This window comes from Podarcis raffonei, chromosome 16 (assembly GCF_027172205.1).
Source record: "Podarcis raffonei isolate rPodRaf1 chromosome 16, rPodRaf1.pri, whole genome shotgun sequence".
Classification (NCBI taxonomy): Eukaryota; Metazoa; Chordata; class Lepidosauria; order Squamata; family Lacertidae; genus Podarcis; species Podarcis raffonei.
Genome location: NC_070617.1, coordinates 1211538 through 1233826, shown reverse-complemented (window position 1 = coordinate 1233826; position 22289 = coordinate 1211538). Strand labels below are relative to the sequence as shown.

General features: G+C 41.3%; 2 protein-coding genes across 2 annotated transcripts; both read right to left on the bottom strand.

Annotated features, from left to right (window-relative positions):
• Window positions 1–69: 69 nt before the first annotated feature.
• Window positions 70–11373, bottom strand: LOC128404235 (vomeronasal type-2 receptor 26-like). Its single transcript, XM_053369728.1, has 9 exons — window positions 11117–11373; window positions 9982–10273; window positions 8820–9347; window positions 7987–8214; window positions 6325–6451; window positions 3792–4698; window positions 2324–2470; window positions 666–957; window positions 70–255 (listed from the first exon to the last, which is right to left on the bottom strand). Exons 1-9 carry the CDS (start codon window positions 11371–11373, stop codon window positions 70–72), a joined length of 2964 nt encoding a protein of 987 aa, XP_053225703.1.
• A 2157-nt stretch (window positions 11374–13530) lies between these two features.
• On the bottom strand, window positions 13531–21338 carry LOC128404234 (vomeronasal type-2 receptor 26-like). Its single transcript, XM_053369727.1, has 7 exons — window positions 21295–21338; window positions 19604–19750; window positions 18160–18451; window positions 16657–17460; window positions 16041–16268; window positions 15328–15454; window positions 13531–14432 (listed from the first exon to the last, which is right to left on the bottom strand). Exons 1-7 carry the CDS (start codon window positions 21336–21338, stop codon window positions 13531–13533), a joined length of 2544 nt encoding a protein of 847 aa, XP_053225702.1.
• Between the last annotated feature and the right edge of the window lie 951 nt (window positions 21339–22289).

Below are 22289 nucleotides of genomic sequence, written 5' to 3'. Positions count from 1 at the left end.
GCCACAAAAATGCCCCACTGGCCTGTTTGTCTGAGCTCCCTACACTGTGCCATCAGAGATGCAGCTACACTAATCAATCACTTCCACTCCCTGTTTCCAGAACAGGGACCCTACAGAACCCTGTAGAAGTAATATCTGAGTTGTGCATTTGGGGACATTGCAGACAGATGCTACTGGGAGATTCCTGTAGGGTTCTTGACCAGCTTGAAGGCTTTGGGACTCAGTGACGGTTTCCCTGGTGTGGCTTATCTCTTGCTGAGAGAATTGGAGTTACTTAAAATATGTTGTCAGAGTAAGTAGGTTCTGTTTGGCATCATGAGTTCTTTTCCTGTATTCTGAAGTGCTATCTATCCCTCACAGGCTTTTGTCATCTCCAAACTGATAAGGATTCTCTCCACCCTTTTGTCTCAGTGATCAATACATATTTTGAGAAACAACACCTTCAAAACAAAGTCCTGAAGTATCACACTTGAAATATCCCCAAACTCTGATGAGAAACTATCCATGTGTTCTGTTGTCCTATCCATCAGATTGTATAATCATCTAGCCCATAATTCTCTCATTCAGTTACTAAAAATCATGGCGAACACTGTCAGAAAGTTTCCTGAAACCAAGATGGTGAGTCATACTTGTGAAACCCCCATGCCCTCAGACACACGACTTACCTGTGGAGTCTTGTGGATTGCTGAAATGATGGCCATGTTGGCAGAGACTTCAGAGATACAACCCCCAATGAAAGCTATCAGATTGTTTTGGTTGTCACATTTGAAGTTGGGGACAAACCTATGTTCTGTGGAGAGCAGGCTGAGGGTGGCCTTGTAGGTCATCCTTGCAGTGTAGTAGCTATTGAGGATACGAAACCCCAGAGAGATATTGGATAAGACATTGGGATTCTCGTTGATTTCTTTGACAGCAAATGCTAAGGCCAGAATGTGCTGGTAGTTCTTTGGCACTGATCTGCAAGAAAAGTAGCAGCTGTTTAATAAAACCACAGCTACAACAACAACAACAACAGCAACAACAACAACTTGTTCACTTCATCATCACATCTCTGCAGGTTTCTAGGATTAAACTGTAGTTTATAACTGCACAAGATTATATACCAAAGTACAAAAATAAGACCTATGAAATAAATATTTCTCCAGTCAATTAATGATCTAAATGCTCATACAGTTCTAGGACTTTTTAATGCTTAATAAAATATTACAGGTGGAAAGTACAATGAAATCCTTTTCCCAGATACTGTTGTATTGTACTGGAGTCAATTCACAAATCACCTTTAAAAGGGGGCAGTACCATATTTAGTATGCACACTTTTAAACTGTAATTGTGAATGTCTGCTGGATAACTTAGTAGGTTGAGCATGAGACTCCTGCATGGCAGGGGGCTGGTCTAGATGACCCTCATGGTCCCCTCCAACTTTACAATTCTATGATTCTAAATAAAAAAGTATGAACAAGAAATAGGGACAAGTTTCTGTTTGTAAATATTGGCCCATCTAATGATACTTCCATAAGAGGGTTAGGTTTGCTTTGTCCCTCTAAAGTCTGTTAAGTATTGCATCAATAGCCCTATGTTTCTCCATGTATGATGTGAGAGAGTAAGCTTTGAAAAATAGATGTGTTAAAACAGGAATAAGAAACATGTTCATTTCTCTAAAATATAACAATATGAAACCAAATGTCAGAAATACCTGGTCTGAAATGGCAAGGGACGGGCTGAGATTGAGATCAAGGATGAAAGACAACAAAGTACAGCGAGAGCAGAAATGAAATAGCTTTAAGCAGGACTTTTTCCCAGCCAGAACTCACTGGAACTCAGTTCTGGCACCTCTCAGGTGGGCGCCATTGCCATTATAAGAGAACAAGGTGCTCATGGTGAGTTCTGGCACCTCTTTTTCTAGAAAAACAGCACTGGTTTTAAGGTTTCCTCATTTTGCCACTCATTTAAAAAAGAATCGGACTTCTAGCAGTTTGGAAATAAATTTAAAATGTAGTATGAACAAATGACAAACAGAAAGAAGATAAATGCTCCTTGCCAGATAACCACCTCAGAAGCAAATAGATTGTATGAGAGGGTCCTGCTCCAGCTGAGATACAAAAATGCACATGATCCATTCATTTCTGTAAGATTTCTGGAGGAAACACACTAGCGGTTTATGCCCAACAAGACATTGTAGAAGGTATCACACACATATTAACAATCCAAGCATCACTTTTTTTACATCAAAAGCTCCATAAAGTACATAATTCCTTAAGGATATGTTCTGAATCATTATAATTCATACATATTTCAAATTTTGTGAAAAATATTGATGCCTTACATAGGTTCGTCAATCGTGATCTGGGCAGGCTGTTCCATGAAAGAGAGCGTATTAGAGAGGAAAAAGACTTGAGAAACAATCTCACCAATGACAATGCCTCCTGGCTGGTAAAATTCATGAGGAATAGGGAGGGGATCATCATATATGCTGCAATTAATAGAATGTGCATTGCATACTGTATGACACGGTAGAACGAGCAGCAACATCACCACAAGCAAGATCCTGTTGATGAAACTCCCCTTCCAAAGCTGTATTCCCATGATTCCAGTTGCAGAATTCAATGTGGCTGTTTTTCAGCTTTTCTGCAGCCTTCCTTGAATGGTAGATGGTGTTGCTGATACCCAGATTTGCAGCATGCCTATTTAGGGAATCTGGGTACCAGTATCCTGCTACTTTATTTCATTTCGCCTCCTTGTCCATTGTTAATTTCCCTAAAAAGCGTGTTTTCTTTATCTCCCCCCTTTATCCTCTAAGGATGAGCGAATTTTTAAAATTTATTTCTAAACAACTTAATATGCGTGTCTACAGGTCAGGTGTCAGCAATTTTGCTGTGGTGAGCAAAGGAATCCAAATGCAAACTTGTGAATTATCAGCCTGTTTCCCAAAAAAGATGGGTATGCAAATTACAGGGCATGTGTGCTATTCTATACTGGTCAATGAGGTTCAGTTTTCCACAATAAGAATCTGGGAAGCAGAAAATAAACAGGGGAAGCAGGAGAATATATGAGGAACCAGGATACTCACAGCATACTTTATTTGTTAAAAATCAATGGGAAAGTGTTTATGCAGAAGAATGAAAATACCCTACATACCCCTAGATCCAGTTCTGAATAACACAGGAATTATATAGGTTTTTCAATGTGCTTATTGTTGATTTTTCTTACAGGCTCTGGATGGCAATTGTGTCACAAGACAGAAAACAGTAATTTTGACAATGATAGGAATGATTATAATCTCCCAAGTGTGTTTTTGGCCTCTGAAGTGGCATCATTCAATTCAAAACTCCTAGGATATCTTTTCTGAATTTTCCAACTATTGTTTTATTGTGTTTATCCTCTTTTCTTTTTCCTTATTTGCTGCTCCCTGTTATATAGTCTCATGCCCAAGTAGAGAAGACAACTCAACATGGAGACCAAGATCCCGACAACATTTCTTGAATAAGAACTACAAATCCCAATTTCACTGGTCAAAATAGATACCCGCACTACTATGTTTTCATAACCCTCAATTTATTGATAGCCAAAGTCAAGTTTTATTTTCCTGGTTGGCAAAGGGGTAATGTTAATATATGTAAGCCAAATCAAAACAGGGCATTGACCTGTGATAATGTTTGTCCAGTAAAACTGTACTCACAAGAAGGCTACATTTGAGCAATGATCTGTCTCTATTAAAGCACTAATACTAAAAATCTCATGATGTGGACTTTCCAGTGAATTTTTAAGTGAGCATAATAAGCAGATGAACTTACATCCTCTCACTTTTTCTGGCCATTATTTGCTCTCTACTGTTCAGATCAGGCCTGAATAAAATTATGTAGCATTTAGGAGAAAAGATGCAACCCAGTAATCCAGCACTGGAGGCCAAGATGGAGAAGATCTCCACGGCTACCATGTATTTTCCTTTAGTGCTCAGGTAGGTTGGAACAAAGGACAACCAAACACTGCAAAACACCAACATGCTGAAAGTAATAAATTTGGCCTCATTGAAACTATCAGGTAATTTCCTGGCCGGAAAAGCCACAACGAAGCTAATTACGGCCAGGGAGCCCATGTAGCCCAAGACACAGTAAAACATGGTCGCTGAACCCTCATTACATTCCAAGATGATTTCCCCATTCAATGAGTGCATGTCCGAATCTGGGAATGGCGGGGAAGTACTTAACCACAGGATACAAATGCCAGCTTGAATGAAGGTGCAGACAAGGACAATTGAATTTGCCAGTCTTTTCCCCACCCATTTCCTCATCCCAGATCCTGGTTTGGTTGCCATGAATGCCAGAACCACGGTTATGGTCTTTGCCAAGACACAAGAAAGAGCCACAGAGAAGACGATGCCAAAGACCATTTGGCGTAGAAGGCAGATCCCTTCTCCTGGCTGTCCAATGAAAAGCAAAGTGGAGAGGAAGCAAAGAAGAAGGGAAACGAGGAGGATGTAAGTCAGGGTCCGGTTATTGGCCTTGACTATGGGTGTGTCCCTGCATTTCATAAAACTTCCCAGCACTAGAATGGTGATGAAAGAGAAAGAAATGGCCAAAGTAGCCAGGATAATCCCTAAGTTTTCTGTGTAAGAGAGGAAGCTTAGAACTTTGGGAATGCATTGAGTGTGGTCCTTGCTGGGATACTGGTCTTCGGGGCATTTGATACAAGCATCCATATCTGAGGGGGGAAATGAAAAGCTGGTTAAGATACACCCATCCAGTTAATGAGTACTTTCAATACTCCACCCCTTATTTCCCACCCAAATCCTTCACCAAAATAAGGTCACTTCTGTTACCCATTAATATTTGCTTTCTTGTTTGTTTGTTTATTACCCTCCCCTCACTCTGTGGCCCCATCATCATCAGATCACTACCTTCCCCAAATAAAATTAAACTTTAATAAATGCAGTGGTGACAGTGGTCTATAAATCTCATTTGATATTGAATACAGTGGTATCTCGAGTTACAAACACCTCAGGTTACAAATGCTTCATATTAGAAACTCCGCTAACCTGGAAGGGTTACCTCGAGTCGAGAACTTTGCCCCAGGATGAGAATGGAAATTGTGCACCGGTGGTGCAGAGGCAGCAAGAGGCCCCATTAGTGAAAGCACACCTCTAGTTAAGAACAGTTTCAGGTTAAGAATGGACCTCCGGAATGAATTAAGTCCATAACTAGAGGTACCACTGTACTTACAATGAGTTGGCCAGCAAATGTTTTTCATTTATACTGTCTTCCTCTTAATTGTGTTCTCTCTTGGCCTCCTTTCCTTGATCTTTTTGTAGCCTTTGATAGGATCTGCCAAGGTTTCCTCCTGAACCCCCTCAGTGGATTGGGTGCTATGGGCACTGCTTTTTTTTGTGGTTCTTAACCGCAAGATTGGGATTGCTGTTATGGGCATTATTTTGCCCTCAAAGTTGTTTAACAGACAATGGAAAAGATCTTGCGAAGAAGAAACAAAATGCCATCTGATGGCACACAACTCTTCTTTCCCGTTAACGCCTTAATCAGGAGTGGACATCCAGTCTCTGGATCAATGTCTGTGTGGAATACTAGGTTGGTGGAGCTTAAATTGAGTTTAAACCCTGGCAAGCCTGAGGCCTTGTGAGTGAGTAGTTCCCATTTCTTGGAGATAGATCAGTTACCTGTTCTGGATGGGGTTGGGCTCCCTCTGAAGGGATAGTACATAATCTGGGAGAGCTCCTTAATTCAGCTTTGTCACTAGAAGCACAGGTGGTCTTAATTGTCACACTTTTAAGAGAAAAAGGTTAAAGAATCATAGAATTATGGAATTGTAAGTTGGAAGGGACCCAAAGGGTCATCTCGTTCAACCTCCGGCAATGCAAACTTCTCAGCTGAAGAATCCATCCAACCTCTGCTTAAAAACCTCCAAGGAAGAACAGTCCACAACTTCCCAAGGGAGGCCTTTCCACTGTTGAACAGCTCTTACTGTCAAAAAGTTCTTCCTAATGTTTAGTCAGAAATATATAAATTGTAACTTGAATCCATTGGTTTGAGTCCTACCCTCCAGAACAGGAGAAAACAAGCTTGCTCCATCTTCCATGTGACGGCCCTTGAGATATTTGAAGATGGCTTTCATATCTCCTCTTAGTCTCCCCTTTCCCAGGCTCCTTCAACCATTCCTCATAAGGCTTGGTTTCCAGACCCTTGATCATCTTGGTTGTCCTCCTCTGCACATGCTCTGTGTACAGTGCCCTACATGGTGAACTATATTCTTCAAATGAATAATTAATGTGCTACATTATCAAAACTTATTAATATCTCTGTACATTATGCCTCCTACCTTTCTGGAGAGAGACTGTCCCTTCTGGACACGGAACACAATCATAGCAGCAAAACTTCTCCCCCTCCTTCTTTTTCTTGCTGTAGCCAGGATAGCAGTAGTCATTACACAAAGAAACAGGCAGCACCTGCACAGAAACGAAAAAGGGAGATTGGGAATATGAACTATTCCTTCTTCAGTATCTTGTGAAAGGGAAGACAAAGAAGAATCGAATTACCCCCTTTCGCATCACCTTCCACCTCTTGGGAGCTGAACGTTTAGTGTTGTTGTCAGTGTCAACTCCTGGCATGTGTTGCGGGTCAAGGCATTATGCTCCCCAGACCCCAACCCCAGATAAATAAAAGTCCACTAAGACTGGTTGGGATCCAAAGAAGCCACAACTTTATTGAATACACATGGAAGAGGTTTGGCTTGGGCATGGGGTAATTGAAATACCTCTGGCCCGTCCACCGGAAGTGATGTGTAGGTCAATCCAGACGTGTGGGCCTAAGACTTACCGTATTTTTCGCTCTACAAGACACACCCGACCATAAGACGCACCTAGTTTTAGAGGGGGAGAACAGGAAAAAAAATTTTCTCCCTCTCTGCGCAGCGCCCCTTCAGCGAAGCTGCAGGAGAAATGGAGCCCCTTCCATTTCTCCTCCCGCTTCGCTGAAGGGGTGCTGTGCAGCTTTCCTTCTCCAGTGAAGCAAAGCCAGGAGAGCAAGAGGGGTCGGTGTGCTCCAGAGGCTTTGCGTTGCTTTCGCTGAAGCCATGGAGCCTGCATTTGCTCCATAAGACGCACACACATTTCCCCTTACTTTTTAGGAGGGGAAAAGTGTGTCTTATAGAGAGAAAAATACGGTTCATCAGATAGGGTGATCCCTGCAGGAACTACTCTCTGGGGGAGTGTCTTCTTCCCTGGCCCCGCCTGGGCACATGGACATGACCACTCTCCCCAGATCCCTTTAACGGGATACTCCAGCATTTGGAGGGGCAGGTGGAGATTACAACCCCCCCCCCATCCAAGACAAAGGGTTGGCCCAATGCCCAGCCCAGTTGTGACGATTTCTATGAGGTAGGCAAAGCCACCGGGTTGGAGCCAATCTGGCTGGTGGACAAATTCCTATATGGCCCCTTAAAACAGCAACCACTGTAGCCACAGCAAAGTCATTTACTATCAGCTTAAACCAAAGGTGGGTGGGGAACCCGACGAGGGGAAAATAGGTAGCGCCCCAAGAGAGGGTTGCTTAAATGGCCAGGGAGCAGTTCCATGGGAAGCCTTCCTGCCCCCTGGCCCAGCCCATGTCCAAGCCTGCATCCTCATTCGCCAAACCAGGATGCAGGCCATGATCCAGTTCCTGATAGGGGACATGGTCTTACTCCCCCGCCACCTCTCAGGAAGGGGCACTGAAATCAGGATTCCCTCTTTGGGGCCCCCAGTGGAGCCTCTGCCATCCCACAGTGCTGCCGCACCAGAAGGGTGAGCAAACGTACCTGATTAAAGTTTGGATCCCAAACAATTTTTTTTTACATGGTAGGGAATGAGCTACAATTAGAACAATAACAAACTAATGCTAACCAGCATCATTCAGAAGCTGAGGAGCATGTCAAACAATAAACTGAACAAAACATGAGGCTTTCCCCCTGATATATACTCAAGTATGGATAGCTGTGTCACACCTGATTAAAGTTTGGATGCCAAACAATTCGGTCATCATAAATGGTTAATTCTTTGCCCAGAGGAGCCTGTGGTTCCAGTCTTCCGACTTTGACTCGAACCAGTGATCCATTGGTGAACATCAACCAGTTTGTAACATCAAAGTCAGTAACTTGCTCACCATTTTCATCAAAGCGCACAGTGTCTCCAGCACTATTATTGATTGCGATGTCCTTTAGAAATGGATGCACCTATATTGGAAGAAAATATAGACAAATGGAACCAGGTATTGCAATTATTTAAGAGAGGGTCACAAATGCCTCTCATACACACACTGTCTCTGTCTCTCTCTCATAAAAATCATGGTGACTTGATATTCCTTGATGTTGTTTTGGTTCCTTTGGTCCAAAACAGAACAGAAAAGAAACCCACACACATTTATTTATTTCTTATGGAATTGTATTCTGCAAAATGGGAGTGTATTGGAGAAAAAACTTAACCTATAAAAGCTTTGAGCTGTAATTACCTGCCACGGCTGTATATTCTGAAATGCCAGTCTCTTTTCTCCCTGCCTTCTGGGTTTAGAGTGGGATTTGTACATGGCATTCAAAGCATGTGACACAGCATAGACTGCATTGTAGACACTGTAGCTGTGGCCTGTCATTTTCATTTCAAATAAAATTCCAGGAATGTTTTCCAATTTCTCCTCCCCAGTACAGCTTTCCTCCTTCTCTTCTTTCTGTCCTTTAGACATTTTTAATGAACAGCTGAAGGATTGTTTCCAGAAGTTCTGGATAAAACCATCTCTTTGGGCCCAGGAAGGTCTTATCATCTGAAGAAACTCGTGAAATCCTACCAGCTGGTTTGAGTGAACAGTGAAGGTTATGGAGCCATGAAAGGTTTGTATATCAAACTGTTTGCGAAGAGATTGTGATGCAAAATCCCAGTGGGATGTAACAAGCCAGACTTTGCCTTGAATTGGCAATGAAAAGTATGGTGCTGTCACTAGCATAATTCTCAAAATCATAAAGGAAGGAGATTCTCCATAAATAAATACTACATTGGCTTTTCTCCCAAAGGCAATGCTAACGCTATTCAGACTTTTAAGCCCCAGATCTAGCAGTTCAGCCACAAAATCCCATTTTGGTATTCTTACTATGAAGTCATAACAAACATAATTCTGGGAAAGCAATGGTACAATGGTCTGTAAAAACCTGTCCCCTTTGTCATCATCTACAGCCAAGAGCCCAATCCATGTCCATTTGAAATGCTGAAGTAACTGCACAACTCCTTTGTGCTGGTGGGATTCACTGGGGACCATCTGGTACAAAAATGGGAAGAGCCTTTTGGTGCTTTGGACCGGCAGAAATGATCCATAAGTGAGCTGAAATAAAATCAGTGAATAAGATGTTATACCTTTGAACCCCAGAGTTGCAGGGGATTAACCAACTATAAAAAAGTGAAATAAAGAAATAAAAAATAGATCAATCATTCTGAGACCTCTTTCACAAGTATGACTACTATCCCGTACACTGCTTCCTATAGATATTTGTGTGCATGTGTTTCATCTAAATTCAGTACTTTGCCTTTTTCTGTGTTCAACCTCATGTTAGTGGTTAGAGCCCAACATACCATTTCATGAACATTGTTTTGAATTTCATTCCTATCATTTGAAATGCTAACAACCCTTTCGCTTTTTTATTAGCTGCAGATGGATATGAATTGCTTCCAACCTTACATCTGAGTCATTTATAACAGGATTCAAAATTTCAATTCCGATCCAGAATACAGCTTTGGGTGTGGAGAGGGGGCTCCAGTTTAAACCTCCTTCTCCTTTGATGTCAAGCCATGAGTACTGTTTTCTAAAGAGGTGTGTATCCACTAGATAGTCTATCACTTAGTCTACATTTAAACTATCGGTTGATGAAATAGATCAGGGGAAATTTTCAATGCTTCCTTGAAATCTAGATTGTGTGTCACAGCTGTGAAACCTCCATGCCTTCATGCACACAGCTTACCTGTGGAGTCTTGTGGATTGCTGAAATGATGGCCACATTGGCAGAGACTTCAGAGGTACATCCCCCAATGAGAGCTATCAGATTGTTCTGGGTGTGACACATAAAGTTGGGGACAAAGGTCTGTTGCACAGAAAGCAGGCTCAGGGTGGCCTTGTAGGTCATCCTTGCAGTGTAGTAGCTATTGAGGACACGAAACCCCAGAGAGATATTGGATAAGATGTTGGGATTCTCGTTGATTTCTTTGACAGCAAATGCTAAGGCCAGAACGTGCTGGTAGTTCTTTGGCATTGAGCTGAAAAAAGGTACAGCCTGTTTTACTGAAGCAACATAAACAGCAGCAATATATATATTTGTATATTTCATCCCTAGTTACCTGGAAGCTTCCCAGCTGAAGGTGTAGCTTAAAACTATTTAAGACAAAAGACTGAACTACAATAAATGTGATACATGAAAGGAACATTTTTGGATCATTCCAGTTGCTGAATAAACTGTTGCCTGCAGTTAATGGAATTGCTCCTTTTGGCTTCAAGAACAAAATGAAATTAAATGAGGGTAAGTAGAAAACTATGCATAAGAGACGGGGCTGCCCATCCATGAGGTGTGACGAGGCAGTCACACCAGGCAACACAGCCAGCCTCATCCAGGCCCACCTGCTGCAGCCTCCTTTGGCTGCCCTGCCACCTTCACAATGAGGCTGCAGACGAAGAGGGGGTGGCAGGGGTGGCATTTTCTCTTTTGCCTCAGGTGGCAAAACAACCTGGGCCAGCCCTGATAAGGTATCATGCAAAAATCTGCCAGACCTTTGAAGAATGAACCCAAGTGAGCAAATGGAATTTATTGTTATTTTACTCAGTACATTCCTATTGAAAATCTTTTACGGGTAAGAAGTCATTCTGCAGAAGTCCTAAATTGCACTGGACTCATGGATTTTAATGGGCTCTGGTGTAGGAAAAGTTAGTAGTCATTTGTGCCCACATTGCAATGGAGAAGGCAACATGAGTATTATGAATCCAAAACACTTGTTTACTTACTCCAAAAAAGGAAGTAAAGAATCTCATTTCTTAGTGATGTGTCCTTACTAATTACGATCTGTACTTATTTTAGAATGACAGAGGGAGATAGAATACGGACTTACACAGGTTCATCAATCAAGGTCTCTGTAGGTGGTTTTGTGAAACCGAGTTCATCAGACAGGAAGACAACTTGAGAAACAATCTCACCGATGACAAAGTCTCCTGGCTGGTAATATTCATGAGAAACCGGGAGGGGATCATATATGCTGCAATTAATGGAATGTGTCTTGCATACAGAATGACACAGCAGTATGAGAAGCAACACCAGCAGAAGTATGACCCCGTTGACAAAACTTCCTTTTCCCACGCAGATTTCCATGTTTCAAAGTACAGCACTATTTCTGGCTATCAGTTTTTCTATTGCCTTTATTGATTGGAGATACTGCACTGATTTACATGTTAACTGTCAGCGTCTCTGACCAGCACACTTTCTTGTTCACCTCAATTTATCACAAAGGGTGAAGAAGAACTATATTGTTTTATTCTTAACAACTCCACTCAAAGCTGTTCAGTCGCAGGTATTAATTTTGACTTTGTCTGCAAAGGAGAAAAAAAGGTATAACCTTGGGAAATTGCTAACAATTCATCCAAAAGCACATAAGACACATAAGGGCACAGGAGAGTCCGTGTGTGTGTTAAGAGTTTTCAAAATAAAAATCATTGGCATAAAATATTAAACGGGCAAGTACAAAAATGGGAATGAGGGATACTCATTACTGAGATTAAAATAGTGGCAGAATCAACTCTATGAAGGAGAAAAATTCACACAAAAGAATGCCTGTGATGTCTGCGCCTAAACAGTGTTCTCAACATACTGAAGATTTTATATATTTTATAATTTGCTGATAATTCATGGCATTAACAGTCTCTAGGTATCCGTTGTATAAGAGAATGAAAACCAGTAATTTAAATAATGATAGGGGTTGTAATTTTTTCTAGTGCGTTTTTTGGCTTTTGAAGTTGCATCACACAGGAGTCACACACACATAATGCCTACAATTGTGAGGGATAATAAGATAGCTAGTGGCATATATCCCAGTCCTGGTTACCTCTGCCAAGTCCTGGTTACCTCTGCCAAGAAGCAAAATTATGTTCACCCACAAATCATAACAGAATTGTTAGGAGATCCCTATTCTCATGCCAGAGCTATGATTCCCAAATTGGCTTAGCAAACCATCTCTCTTTATGGGTAACTCTGGGAATTGTGGGTCTCAAGTGACAGGCAAGTGGAGTGTAGATTTATCCTATATGTATTACAAAGAGCAACTTTATCCTATGGTGCTCAAGAAGGTTGGAGCAAAGGATAGCCATTTCCAAAAGCAAAAACCTGTGTTGTCCTTCCCACCCTGGGGAACACCCTCCCATCAGATGTCAAGGAAATATACAACTATCTGACCTTTAGAAGACATCTGAAGGCAGCCCCGTTTAGGGAAGTTTTTAATGTCTGGTGTTTTATTGTATTTTTCATATTTTGTTGAAAGCCTCCCAGAGTGGCTGGGGGAACCCAGCCAGATGGGCAGGGTATAAATTCTTCTTCATCATCATTTTTTGACTTTGTTGAAACTGCAGGATAACTTCCTGGCTAGGAAAGCCACACTGAAGATGATAAAAACAGCAAGCCCTTGTTGCCCAAGATGTCCTAAATTGAGTTCTGAACTTCAGAATGATTTTTGAACTTAGTAGCAGATACAATTACAACAACCATGTTAAACAAAAGGAAAGAGTCAAATAAACGACCAGTTAATTCAAAGGGGACTTTTGGTTTACTTTTTCAAGACACAACACTTTCTTAGATACTCCCAACAAAGATGCTTAGTGCATGCATACATTCTTTATTATGGTCCAAAGACCTGCAAAAACAGTTTCAAAAGTGGGTGGCTTTCAACAAATTAAAACACAATATGACATCAAATCTTGAAAACTTCCCCTGAACAGGGCTTCCCTTAACAAACTTTATTTGGGCAATTTGATTCCATTCATATGTTGTCACTGATGTTTTCTAGAAATCATACTCTGTTTTTTACCAACATTAAACATCTGGATGAATGACAAGATATAAAATCTCTTATACCACACAAGTCACTTGTGAGGAAGACATAAGAACTACTTCTTCACCATACAGCAAGAGTGAAACTGGTCTATCCCTCAGTTATACTGGTCTACAAATGTACAGTATGAGGTGATACTAATATTGTTTGCATTCACATTAAACAATAGAGCCCGAAAACATTTTTGTCACCCACACCCAAAAGCTGGAGTACTACTTGACTATTCCAAAGAATGTGCTACAAGAACGTTTACTGAAGTCTTGTTGCATCTTTATAATTAAGTACAGCCACCCACCTTTTACAACTGTTTGCTATAATTTCTCCCATATGCATTCTCCACTAACCAGATCAATGGAAAATGCAAGATACAGGGAACATTTACCATCATATCCAATGGAATATGTGAAGAGATTAATCTGTATTTTAAATTAGTTTTTCTTCCTTATCATTTGTTCCCTGCTGTTCAGCTCAGGCCTTAGCAGAATAATGTAGCATTTGGGGGAAAAGATGCAACCCAGTAATCCAGCACTGGAGGCCAAGATGGAGAAGACCTCCACAGCCACCATGTATTTCCCTTTGGTGCTCAAGTAGGTTGGCACAAAGGACAACCAAACACTGCAAAACACCAACATGCTGAAAGTGATAAATTTGGCTTCATTGAAACTGTCAGGGAGTTTCCTGGAAAAGAAAGCTACTATGAAGCTGGCGGCGGCCAGAGAGCCCATGTAGCCTAAGATGGAGTAAAGCATGGAAGCTGAACCCTCGTTACATTCAAGTATGATTTCCCCAATCACTGAATGCGTGTCCTTATCTGGAAATGGTGGAGAAGTACTTAACCAAAGAGCACAAATGGCAGCTTGGATGAAGCAGCAGAAGAGGACAATCGAATTGGTCAGTCCTTTCCCCACCCATTTCCTTATGCTGGACCCTGGTTTGGTGGCCATAAATGCCACAACCACAGTGACCGTCTTTGCCAACACAGTGGAAATGGCCAAAGAGAAAACAAGGCCAAAAGCCATTTGTCGGAGAAGACAGATCACTCTTCCAGGCTGTCCAATGAAAAGCAAGGAGCACAGGAAGCAAAGGAGGAGGGAGATGAGAAGGATGTAGGTGAGGGTCCGGTTGTTGGCTTTGACTATGGGAGTATCCTTGTGCTTCAGGAAAATGCCAAGTACTAAAGTTGTGATGAGAGAGAGAAAAATAGCAAACACCACTAAGATGATCCCCAAATTTTCTTTGTAAGAGAGGAAGCTCACAATCCTGGGAACACATTGAGTTTGGTCCTTGTTGGGATATTGGTCCTCTGGACAATTCACGCAAGCGTCTATGTCTGAAAAAGGGAAGAGGTGCTGAAGTATTTCAAAAGGCTGACCAACATCTCTCTAAACACAAACACCTATTTAAGCACGCCTTTACGCTAGGTAATGCCAGTCAAAGCAATCAGCCATAAGCAGGTTTGAGGATGTCTTTTTTGGTGTTTTTGTATAGAAAGTAGCCCACGGTACAAGTTAAAACTCACCTTAGTTGCTCCCTCCACTTCTGCCTCAGGACCCACCAACTACTCCTAGAAGGTTACACAGAACAGGATGAGGCCCTGAGGATGAAAAAGGTTTCTCACCCTGGCTTTAGAGTTAGCTGGAACCAAGATAGGACTTTCTCACTGCTTGGGAAATTGCTGGCAACCGAGGGGCACTTTGCTCATTTTTCCATCTCAGATAGGCGTCTAATCATCCATCCATCCATGCATCTACATTTAGTTATTATATTTACTATATTTATATCCAAGGAACTACAAGTGGCATACTTCGTTCCCTCCACTTTATCCTCACAATGTCCCATGAGTTGTGTAGGCAGCAAAATTGTGATCGGTCTATTGTAGGGCTGCCTTACGTCCAAGTTTTTCCTGACAGATCTGGGAATCAGTCTGCCAAAAGGCTTCCAGGCGGATTTTTGCTGAATAGGCAAAACGTCTGGGAAAACCTGAACATATGACAAGTAGGAGGTTGTTGTTGGGTCTGTTTTTTATAATCCTTTAAAAATCCTAAAAAGTCCAATAACAACTCAACAACAAGATAATTGTTCCTGAAAATCCCTTTAGTTTTAGACTGCTCTGCATTCATTAGCATTCTCCAAACAAAGGTAATAAATAGCATATATATATATATATATATATATATATATATATATATCCCATAAATAAGGTCATGGGCATTCCTGCCTCCCACCTTTCTGACTAGAGATCATTCCTTCTGGACACGGAGCACAATCATAGCAGCAAAACTTCTCTCCTTCCTTCTTTTTCCTACTGAAGCCAGGGTTGCAGTTGTCATTGCACACAGAAAGGGGCAGCGCCTGTGCAAAATCATATACATGAGGAACAATAGATTAGCCCTTTTCAGGCCTTCACCTCCATGTGATTAGACTCATGTGAGGGGCAGAGAGACTGAGGATGAACCAGTTGGCTCAGCTCCACTGTCGCCCATTTGTTACCAATTCCCAACTTAATCTCTAGGTTTGATCAGTCTAAGACTCAGCCTGAAAGCGGATCATAGGAAAGACAATGCCATCTCCGGACCCCCTAAAATATGAAGTTGTAGAAATAAGATAAAGATATCTTGGAGATAAAAGCAATGTCCATCTTTTTTCCTTCCAGAAATTACTACATGATATTCTGTGACACTTTACAAAATCAAATATGTTACTTTCCAATGCTTTGTAACTAGCTTATGTGACTACACATTTTCACAAATCAATTAAATGGCACAGGTGGCCAAAAGGACTCCTTGCTTTAATTTAAGGTTTGAGATCGATTTATGAGGTCAAGGGTCATAAAGCATAAGATATACAATAGGGCACCTTAAGAACTGACGGAATGGTGAGCTGTTCAGAAGGGAACATTCCCCTTTTATAAAGTCAAGAGTTTGAAGTTATAATTTACCTGATTAAAACTTGGATGCCACACAATTTGTTCATCATTGATGGTTAACTCTTTGCCTGGAGGAGCCTGAGGCTCCAGTCTTCCAACTTTCAATCTAGTCAGTGAGCCATTAGGGAAAGTGATCCAATTGGTAACATCAAAATCTTCAACCAGTTCTCCATGTTCATCAAAGTGCACCATATCTCCAGTACTGCTGTTGAATACAAGGCTCTTCAGAAAGGGATGGACCTGGAATATTGAAATATTTACAAGGAATTAGTGAAATGAATAACTGTGCTTAAAGCAGTACATATGGTGATGCGGTATTTCCACTTGTCTATTATCATCATTAACATGAAATTAATTACATAAAGAACGGTCTTTACAGGGGACACATCAATTGAAAATGTCTAGCAAACCAGATCAGTAGTTGGGTTCCTATTGCAGATATTTGGCAAGCTAGCATGAGAGTGATGTTGACTCTGAGTAAATGTGCACCAGGTCAGGCAGGCTAATACCTGTGGCTCTTGCCCCCAGACACAGCTGGAGCTCATTGGGACTGGTGAGGTGAAAAGCCAGGAGATCAGTGGTAGATGGAAGCAAAGCAAAAAAGTTGCTCATATAGAGTTGTCATTACCTGCCATGGTTGCACATTCAGAAAGGCAAATCTCTCTCCTCTTGCCAATCTGCTGTGTTTGGAGCTGGATTTGTATATGGAGTTCAAAGCATGTGCCACAGCATAGACAGCTTTGTAGACATTGTAGCTGTGACCAGTCATGTGTTTTTCATACAAAACCCCAGGAAGGTTCTCCAGTTTCTCCTCCAAAGTGCAGGGTTCTTTCTGCTCAGCCTCCACCTCCTGTCCGTTAGGTGCTTTCAGGGAGCAGGTGAAAGTCTGTTCCCAGACGTCCTGGATGAAAACATCCTCTTTGTTCCAGAAGGGTCTTATCGTCTGAATGAACTTCTGGAACCCTAATGGCTGACTTGAGTGGACAGTGAAGGATAGAGTACCATGGAACATTTGTATTTCCCAGTTTTTCTGGATAGACACTGAATCAAAATCCCAGTGAGATGTAGCAACCCACACTTTACACAGAGGTGGCCATCCCATTATTGGTCCTATAAATAACAATATTCTCAAAACCTGAAAGGATGGAGGTTCCCCATAAACCACAAATACATGAGCTTTTGTCTCAAATGCAATTGCATAACTTTTCCGATTCTGTAAAGCCAAGCGTATCATCTCATCCAGATAATTCCATTTTTCCAACCTTAGTATGAAGTCATAGCAGATGCCATGCTCAAAGAGTAGAGGCAAAATTGTCTGTAGAAACTGGTCCCCTTTGTCATCATCCACAGCACAAAGTACAATCCATGTCCATTTGAAATGTTGAAGTAATCGCACGATTCCTATGTGCTGTTTGGCTTCATTTGGGACCATCTGGTATAAAAATGGGAAGTGCATGTTTGCATCCTGTATCGCCAAAAAGGATCCATATGTGAGCTAAAATAGAATGTATGAGATGTTTTGTTTTGTTTCTGATGGATTATGAGTGAATGCAAAAATATAGGTTTCACAGGTACTTCAGAGACATAGCTTTCCCAATAAATGTCTGCATAGGTTTTAAAGAAGAAAATTTCAAGTAAGGGAAAACAGTGTGGAAGAATAGCCAGTAATCTGCTTCATTATTGATAATTTCTTAATGTTTCTCCTAATGTTTTAAAAATATGTAGTCCAGCCCTATAGCGCAGCAGAGAACAAGTATTTCCCTTCTTCTGTGTAACAGCCATTAAGGTATTTTAGAGTACTATATTAACCTCCTTAGTCTCTTCCTCTCTCGACTAAAGTTACACAGTTCTGTCAGCCATTCCTTACATTATGTGTTTTCAGTTGTGTATTAGGTCTAGTACAAACAAAAAAGAAAAAATCCATAAAAACTCAAATCCTTTACATCCTGGACACAATCATTCCATTCCACTTCAATTTACAAATACTTGAGTTTTCTGTACAATTGACTATCAGCACTGCTTGGTCAATCCCAATCCAAAATGCCCTCCTGAATAAAACTTTGCAGGAGCCTTGCCAAGACTGTGTTGAAATCAAGATAGTATTTCCCATACACCCATGCTCCCGATTTACCTGTGGAATCTTGTGGGTTGCTGAAATGGTGGCCATATTGGCAGAGATTTCAGAGATGCACCCTCCAATGAGAGCTATCAGATTGTTCCACTTGTGACACTTGAAGTTGGGGACAAATCTATGCTGTGTGGAAAGCAGGTTGAGCGTGGCCTTGTAGGTCATCCTTGCAGTGTAGTAGCTATTGAGGACGCGGAACCCTAGAGAGATGTTGGATAAGACTTTGGGATTCTCATTGATTTCTTTGACAGCAAATGCTAAGGCCAGGATGTGCTGGTAGTTCTTTGGCACAGAGCTGTAATAAAATTACAACACAATGGACTGAAATGAGGAAAAAGAAGAAGAGGAAGAAGAGGAAGAAGAAGAATTGTTCCCTGTATTTAAGGGAGTTACTCTTTGTACCAATAAAAACAAGCAGTTGAAAGTCAATAGGTGTGGCCTTGCCAACACAGTGCCCATAGGTGCAAGAAAGCCATAGATAACATCACCTGAGGCCACAGAGCCTCTGATCCTTCCCTTGCTCACTGCTTACTTCACCATGAGATGTTGTGAGTGGTTATGCCTCCCAGAAGTACATATAACTAAATAATGACATGGGAAGAGCAAAGCTCTTTGCTCTGAACATTTTTCCAGGCTTTGATCTTCATCTTAGCAGTGGATCAGAAAATAGAGCACTATGAGGGCAGAAGTGGAGCAATCTGAGGGGAAAGTGCGGGGAGGAAGTGATGCTCTCCAAAAGTGAGGAGAGACAGAAAAGAGTAGGAATTGTGTTCCATAGAGAGGAATCAGAAGGTGGACATGGACATAAACTCACATCCCTCAAGGCTGAGAAGGAACAAAGTTTGGGCAGGACAGAAATAGGGAGGCAGTGACAAGGCATGATCCACCATGTGAAAATGCTGTAGAAGGCTTACTAAATCATGAAAAGAAGCACAGAACTGTTTATTTCAGTGGGGCTTGCAAAGGAAAATTTAGTAGCAGTACAAACAGTTAATAAGAGAAATGAATACAGTAAACGCACAATCTGTATTCAGCTTTACATGCCCGACAAAACAATAAGAATATATTCCAAAGGGGGTGGGTGTCTGGGAAAAAAGACTTTGGGAATCCCATCTGCCACTGAACCCAATTTATTCTGACTATACACAAAGCTGGCTTTTGTCATGATTCCTGGAACGTGACCCTCGTGTAAATTGGGGGCTTCCTGTCTCTGTCTCTCTCTCTAGCCATATCCACCCTTGCCCCTCATCTTGTCATGCTGAGCTTGAGTACTTCATACCTCTTCCATGAAACTAAAGAATGCTTCACCCCACCATTACAATTTTACTGGGTTTCCATGAAGAAGAACATCAAAATATGAATCACAGTACTTCTCAATGATGCGTTTTCAATAATTTCATTCTGATTATATTATACACGGATAGAAGGGGAATAAATAATGTCTTACATAGGTTCATCAATCAGTATCTGTGAAGGCTGTTCCCTGAAAGACTGGATATTAGAGAAGTATATGACTTGCGAAACCATCTCACCAATTACTAGGTCTCCTGGCTGGTAAAATTCGTGAGCAATAGGAAGAGGATCATCATAAATGCTGCAGTTAATAGAATGTGCCTTACATATGGTATGAAGCAGAAGTAACAGCAGAAAGAGCACCAGCAGGATCCTGCTCAGAAATCTTCCCCTCCCAATGTAGACTCCCATGTTTCCACTACAGCCTTATATGCGGATGTTATCAGTTTGGCTAAAGTATCCTTTGAATAGTGAGCTGTTAGGTTATCTATGCACTAGCGCTTTGGTCTTCTAGTTAAAAATGGTTCTTCATCTGTCAGTAGCCCCAGCCAGCAAATTTTCTTTTTCTTCACACATTATTCCCAGGGATGACTGGAGGTTGCGGGGATACAAATAATTATGTTATTATTACTTCTTTTTAAAAATCACCATCTGTAGCAGTTAAGTTATAGAATTTCACCGTTCCTTGGTTTGCAAAGAAAATAATTGTACCCACGACAGTTACTCCAAAGAACAGAAAGTACAGTATGGTAAAGCAGCATTTCAGTTAAACCATGTGCTAAACCATGTGCTAAACCACGCCTAGTCAAGGAAGTTCACATTTCACAAAAAGAATGTTCCTTGAAATTGAAAACTGCATGGAATCATATCCAAACATGAAAAAGAAGAATGATGACACAAAAGACTGGCAGAGCCCTGGCTGTGCCTAGATATAGCTCTGAACAATAGGAAGCTGTTATGCCTTTTTAAAGATGCTGTTGTTGTTTTTTAATCCAACAGAATGTGTATATCTACTATGTAAGAGGATGGAAGCCAGCAATTTTGACAATGATGGAGATGATTCCTCAGAGTGTTCTTCGTATTTGCAGTTGCATCATGCCTGACCAAATTGCTAAAGCCTCTCCCCCCTGAATTGTGCAAATATGATTGTCTTCCTTGAGAGATAATTAGTAGGCAGCATTGCTTAGTCCTGAGCAAGAGTTAAGTTTTCCCAGAGATCATTCTTAGTTGGCAGAAAATGAAGGTCTGGGTTTAAACGTAGAGTCAAGTCCGAGAGTGTGTGAGATTCGGTCCCGTCCCATCCTGTCCCCCCCCCACCCGAAGATGGGTTCATCTCCTTCATCACTTGACTTCCCAGTATTGTTTGCCCCCACATTGCTATCAATAACAAATTGATATTAGGGGTGCCATATTTCAAAATATATGTGAAGGGACTTGACAAGAAGTCAAATTTGAAGAAAAGATTTTGTAAGATAAAAGGGGGGAAATATTTACTTTCATTATTATCATTATTATCATTTATTTTCCCTGTGGGTGTACATATGTGTCTTTTGTATGGAATGTCTGGGAGGAAATAAGACGGTAAATAACAAATAACAAACTAAATATTGATGCATGTAATTTTTATTTCTCAATTATATTTCGTGGTAGTATGGCTTTAATGTGTTTTCTTTTGTAACATAAAATCATTCAATAAAAATATTTTTTTAAAAAAAAAATATTTAGCCCAGATATCACAGCTGGTCCATGATTGCGGGGGGCAGGGGAGGGGAGATACTGGCAAAGCAGGGTTAAGGAACAGGTACGTAACTTAGGGGTGCTCCCGGATGCATTAATGTCCATTACCTGAGGCCCAGGTGTCCTTGGTGGTGCAGAATGCACTCTGTCATCTTGTGCTGGTAGCCCAGCTATGCCCCTCTCTGGACAGGGAGAGCCTGACTTCTGTGGCCTGCACTCTGGTAACGTCCAAATTGGATAACTGCAATGTGTTATACATGGGGTTGCCTCTAAAAGGAGTTCAGAAACTTCAGCTGCTGCAAAATTCAATGACCAGGTTGCTCACCAGAACAAGACGGTTTGAGCATATTATACCAATCCTGCCCTGACTGCACAGGCTGCCAATTAGTTTCTAGGCCCAATTCAACGTGCTGGATTTTACCTACAAAGACTTAAATGCATTAGGACCCCAAAACCTTAAGGTGGCACTCGTGATCTGAGGCCCTTCTCTACATCTCCTGTCCCCAAGAGTTCAGAATAACATGACAAGAATGGGCCTTTGCTGTGGTGGCTCCCCTACTGCGGAATACTCTTCCCAGAGAGGCTCGCCTGGCGCCATCATGACATGTCTTTATTTTGTTTAACATCTGTTTACTGAAGGCAGAAATTTTGCATGCATTCTGTGATGTAAGAGTTAGAGAAACAAATTCAGCCTCTAAGTGTGATCCAGCTCTGGAGTTGAGTGATATTTCATTTTAGTGGGCAGACATGTCTGCTCAGCTTTGTCAGTCAAAAACAAATCCCTAGAAAGAGGTTGGTTTATTCAGGTGAAACCTTGTGATAATCTGGATTGCCTTACATCTCCGTCAACTTGCATTCATCGTAGTGAACAAGAAGAGGGCCTAATTTCCCAGTATGAGAACATAAATACATTTACCTACAGTAACTGAAGATGGGGAGAGGGCATTTAAAACAGACAGAATCCTTACCCCCATTTTTAAAAATAAAAAAGCAAAAGCACCTCTTTGAATATTTCCCATAATCTGACCCATTCAACCACTCAGTCTCTCAAAACCTCTGAGCTGGGAAGAGATTATCATAATTTGTGGGGCACAGTCAATCTA

Coding starts and splice junctions, on each gene's coding strand:
- LOC128404234 (XM_053369727.1), bottom strand. CDS start 21,338: ATGACAGAGTGCATTCTGCACCACCAAGGACACCTGGGCCTCAG. Junction 19,751..21,294: donor CAAGGACACCTGGGCCTCAG/GTAATGGACATT, acceptor TATTAACTGCAG/CATTTATGATGATCCTCTTC. Junction 16,269..16,656: donor TGAATGTGCAACCATGGCAG/GTAATGACAACT, acceptor TCAATATTCCAG/GTCCATCCCTTTCTGAAGAG.
- LOC128404235 (XM_053369728.1), bottom strand. CDS start 11,373: ATGGAAATCTGCGTGGGAAAAGGAAGTTTTGTCAACGGGGTCATACTT. Junction 6,452..7,986: donor GGCATCCAAACTTTAATCAG/GTGTGACACAGC, acceptor GTTTCTGTGCAG/GTGCTGCCTGTTTCTTTGTG. Junction 958..2,323: donor ATCACGATTGACGAACCTAT/GTAAGGCATCAA, acceptor CTTTTCTTGCAG/ATCAGTGCCAAAGAACTACC.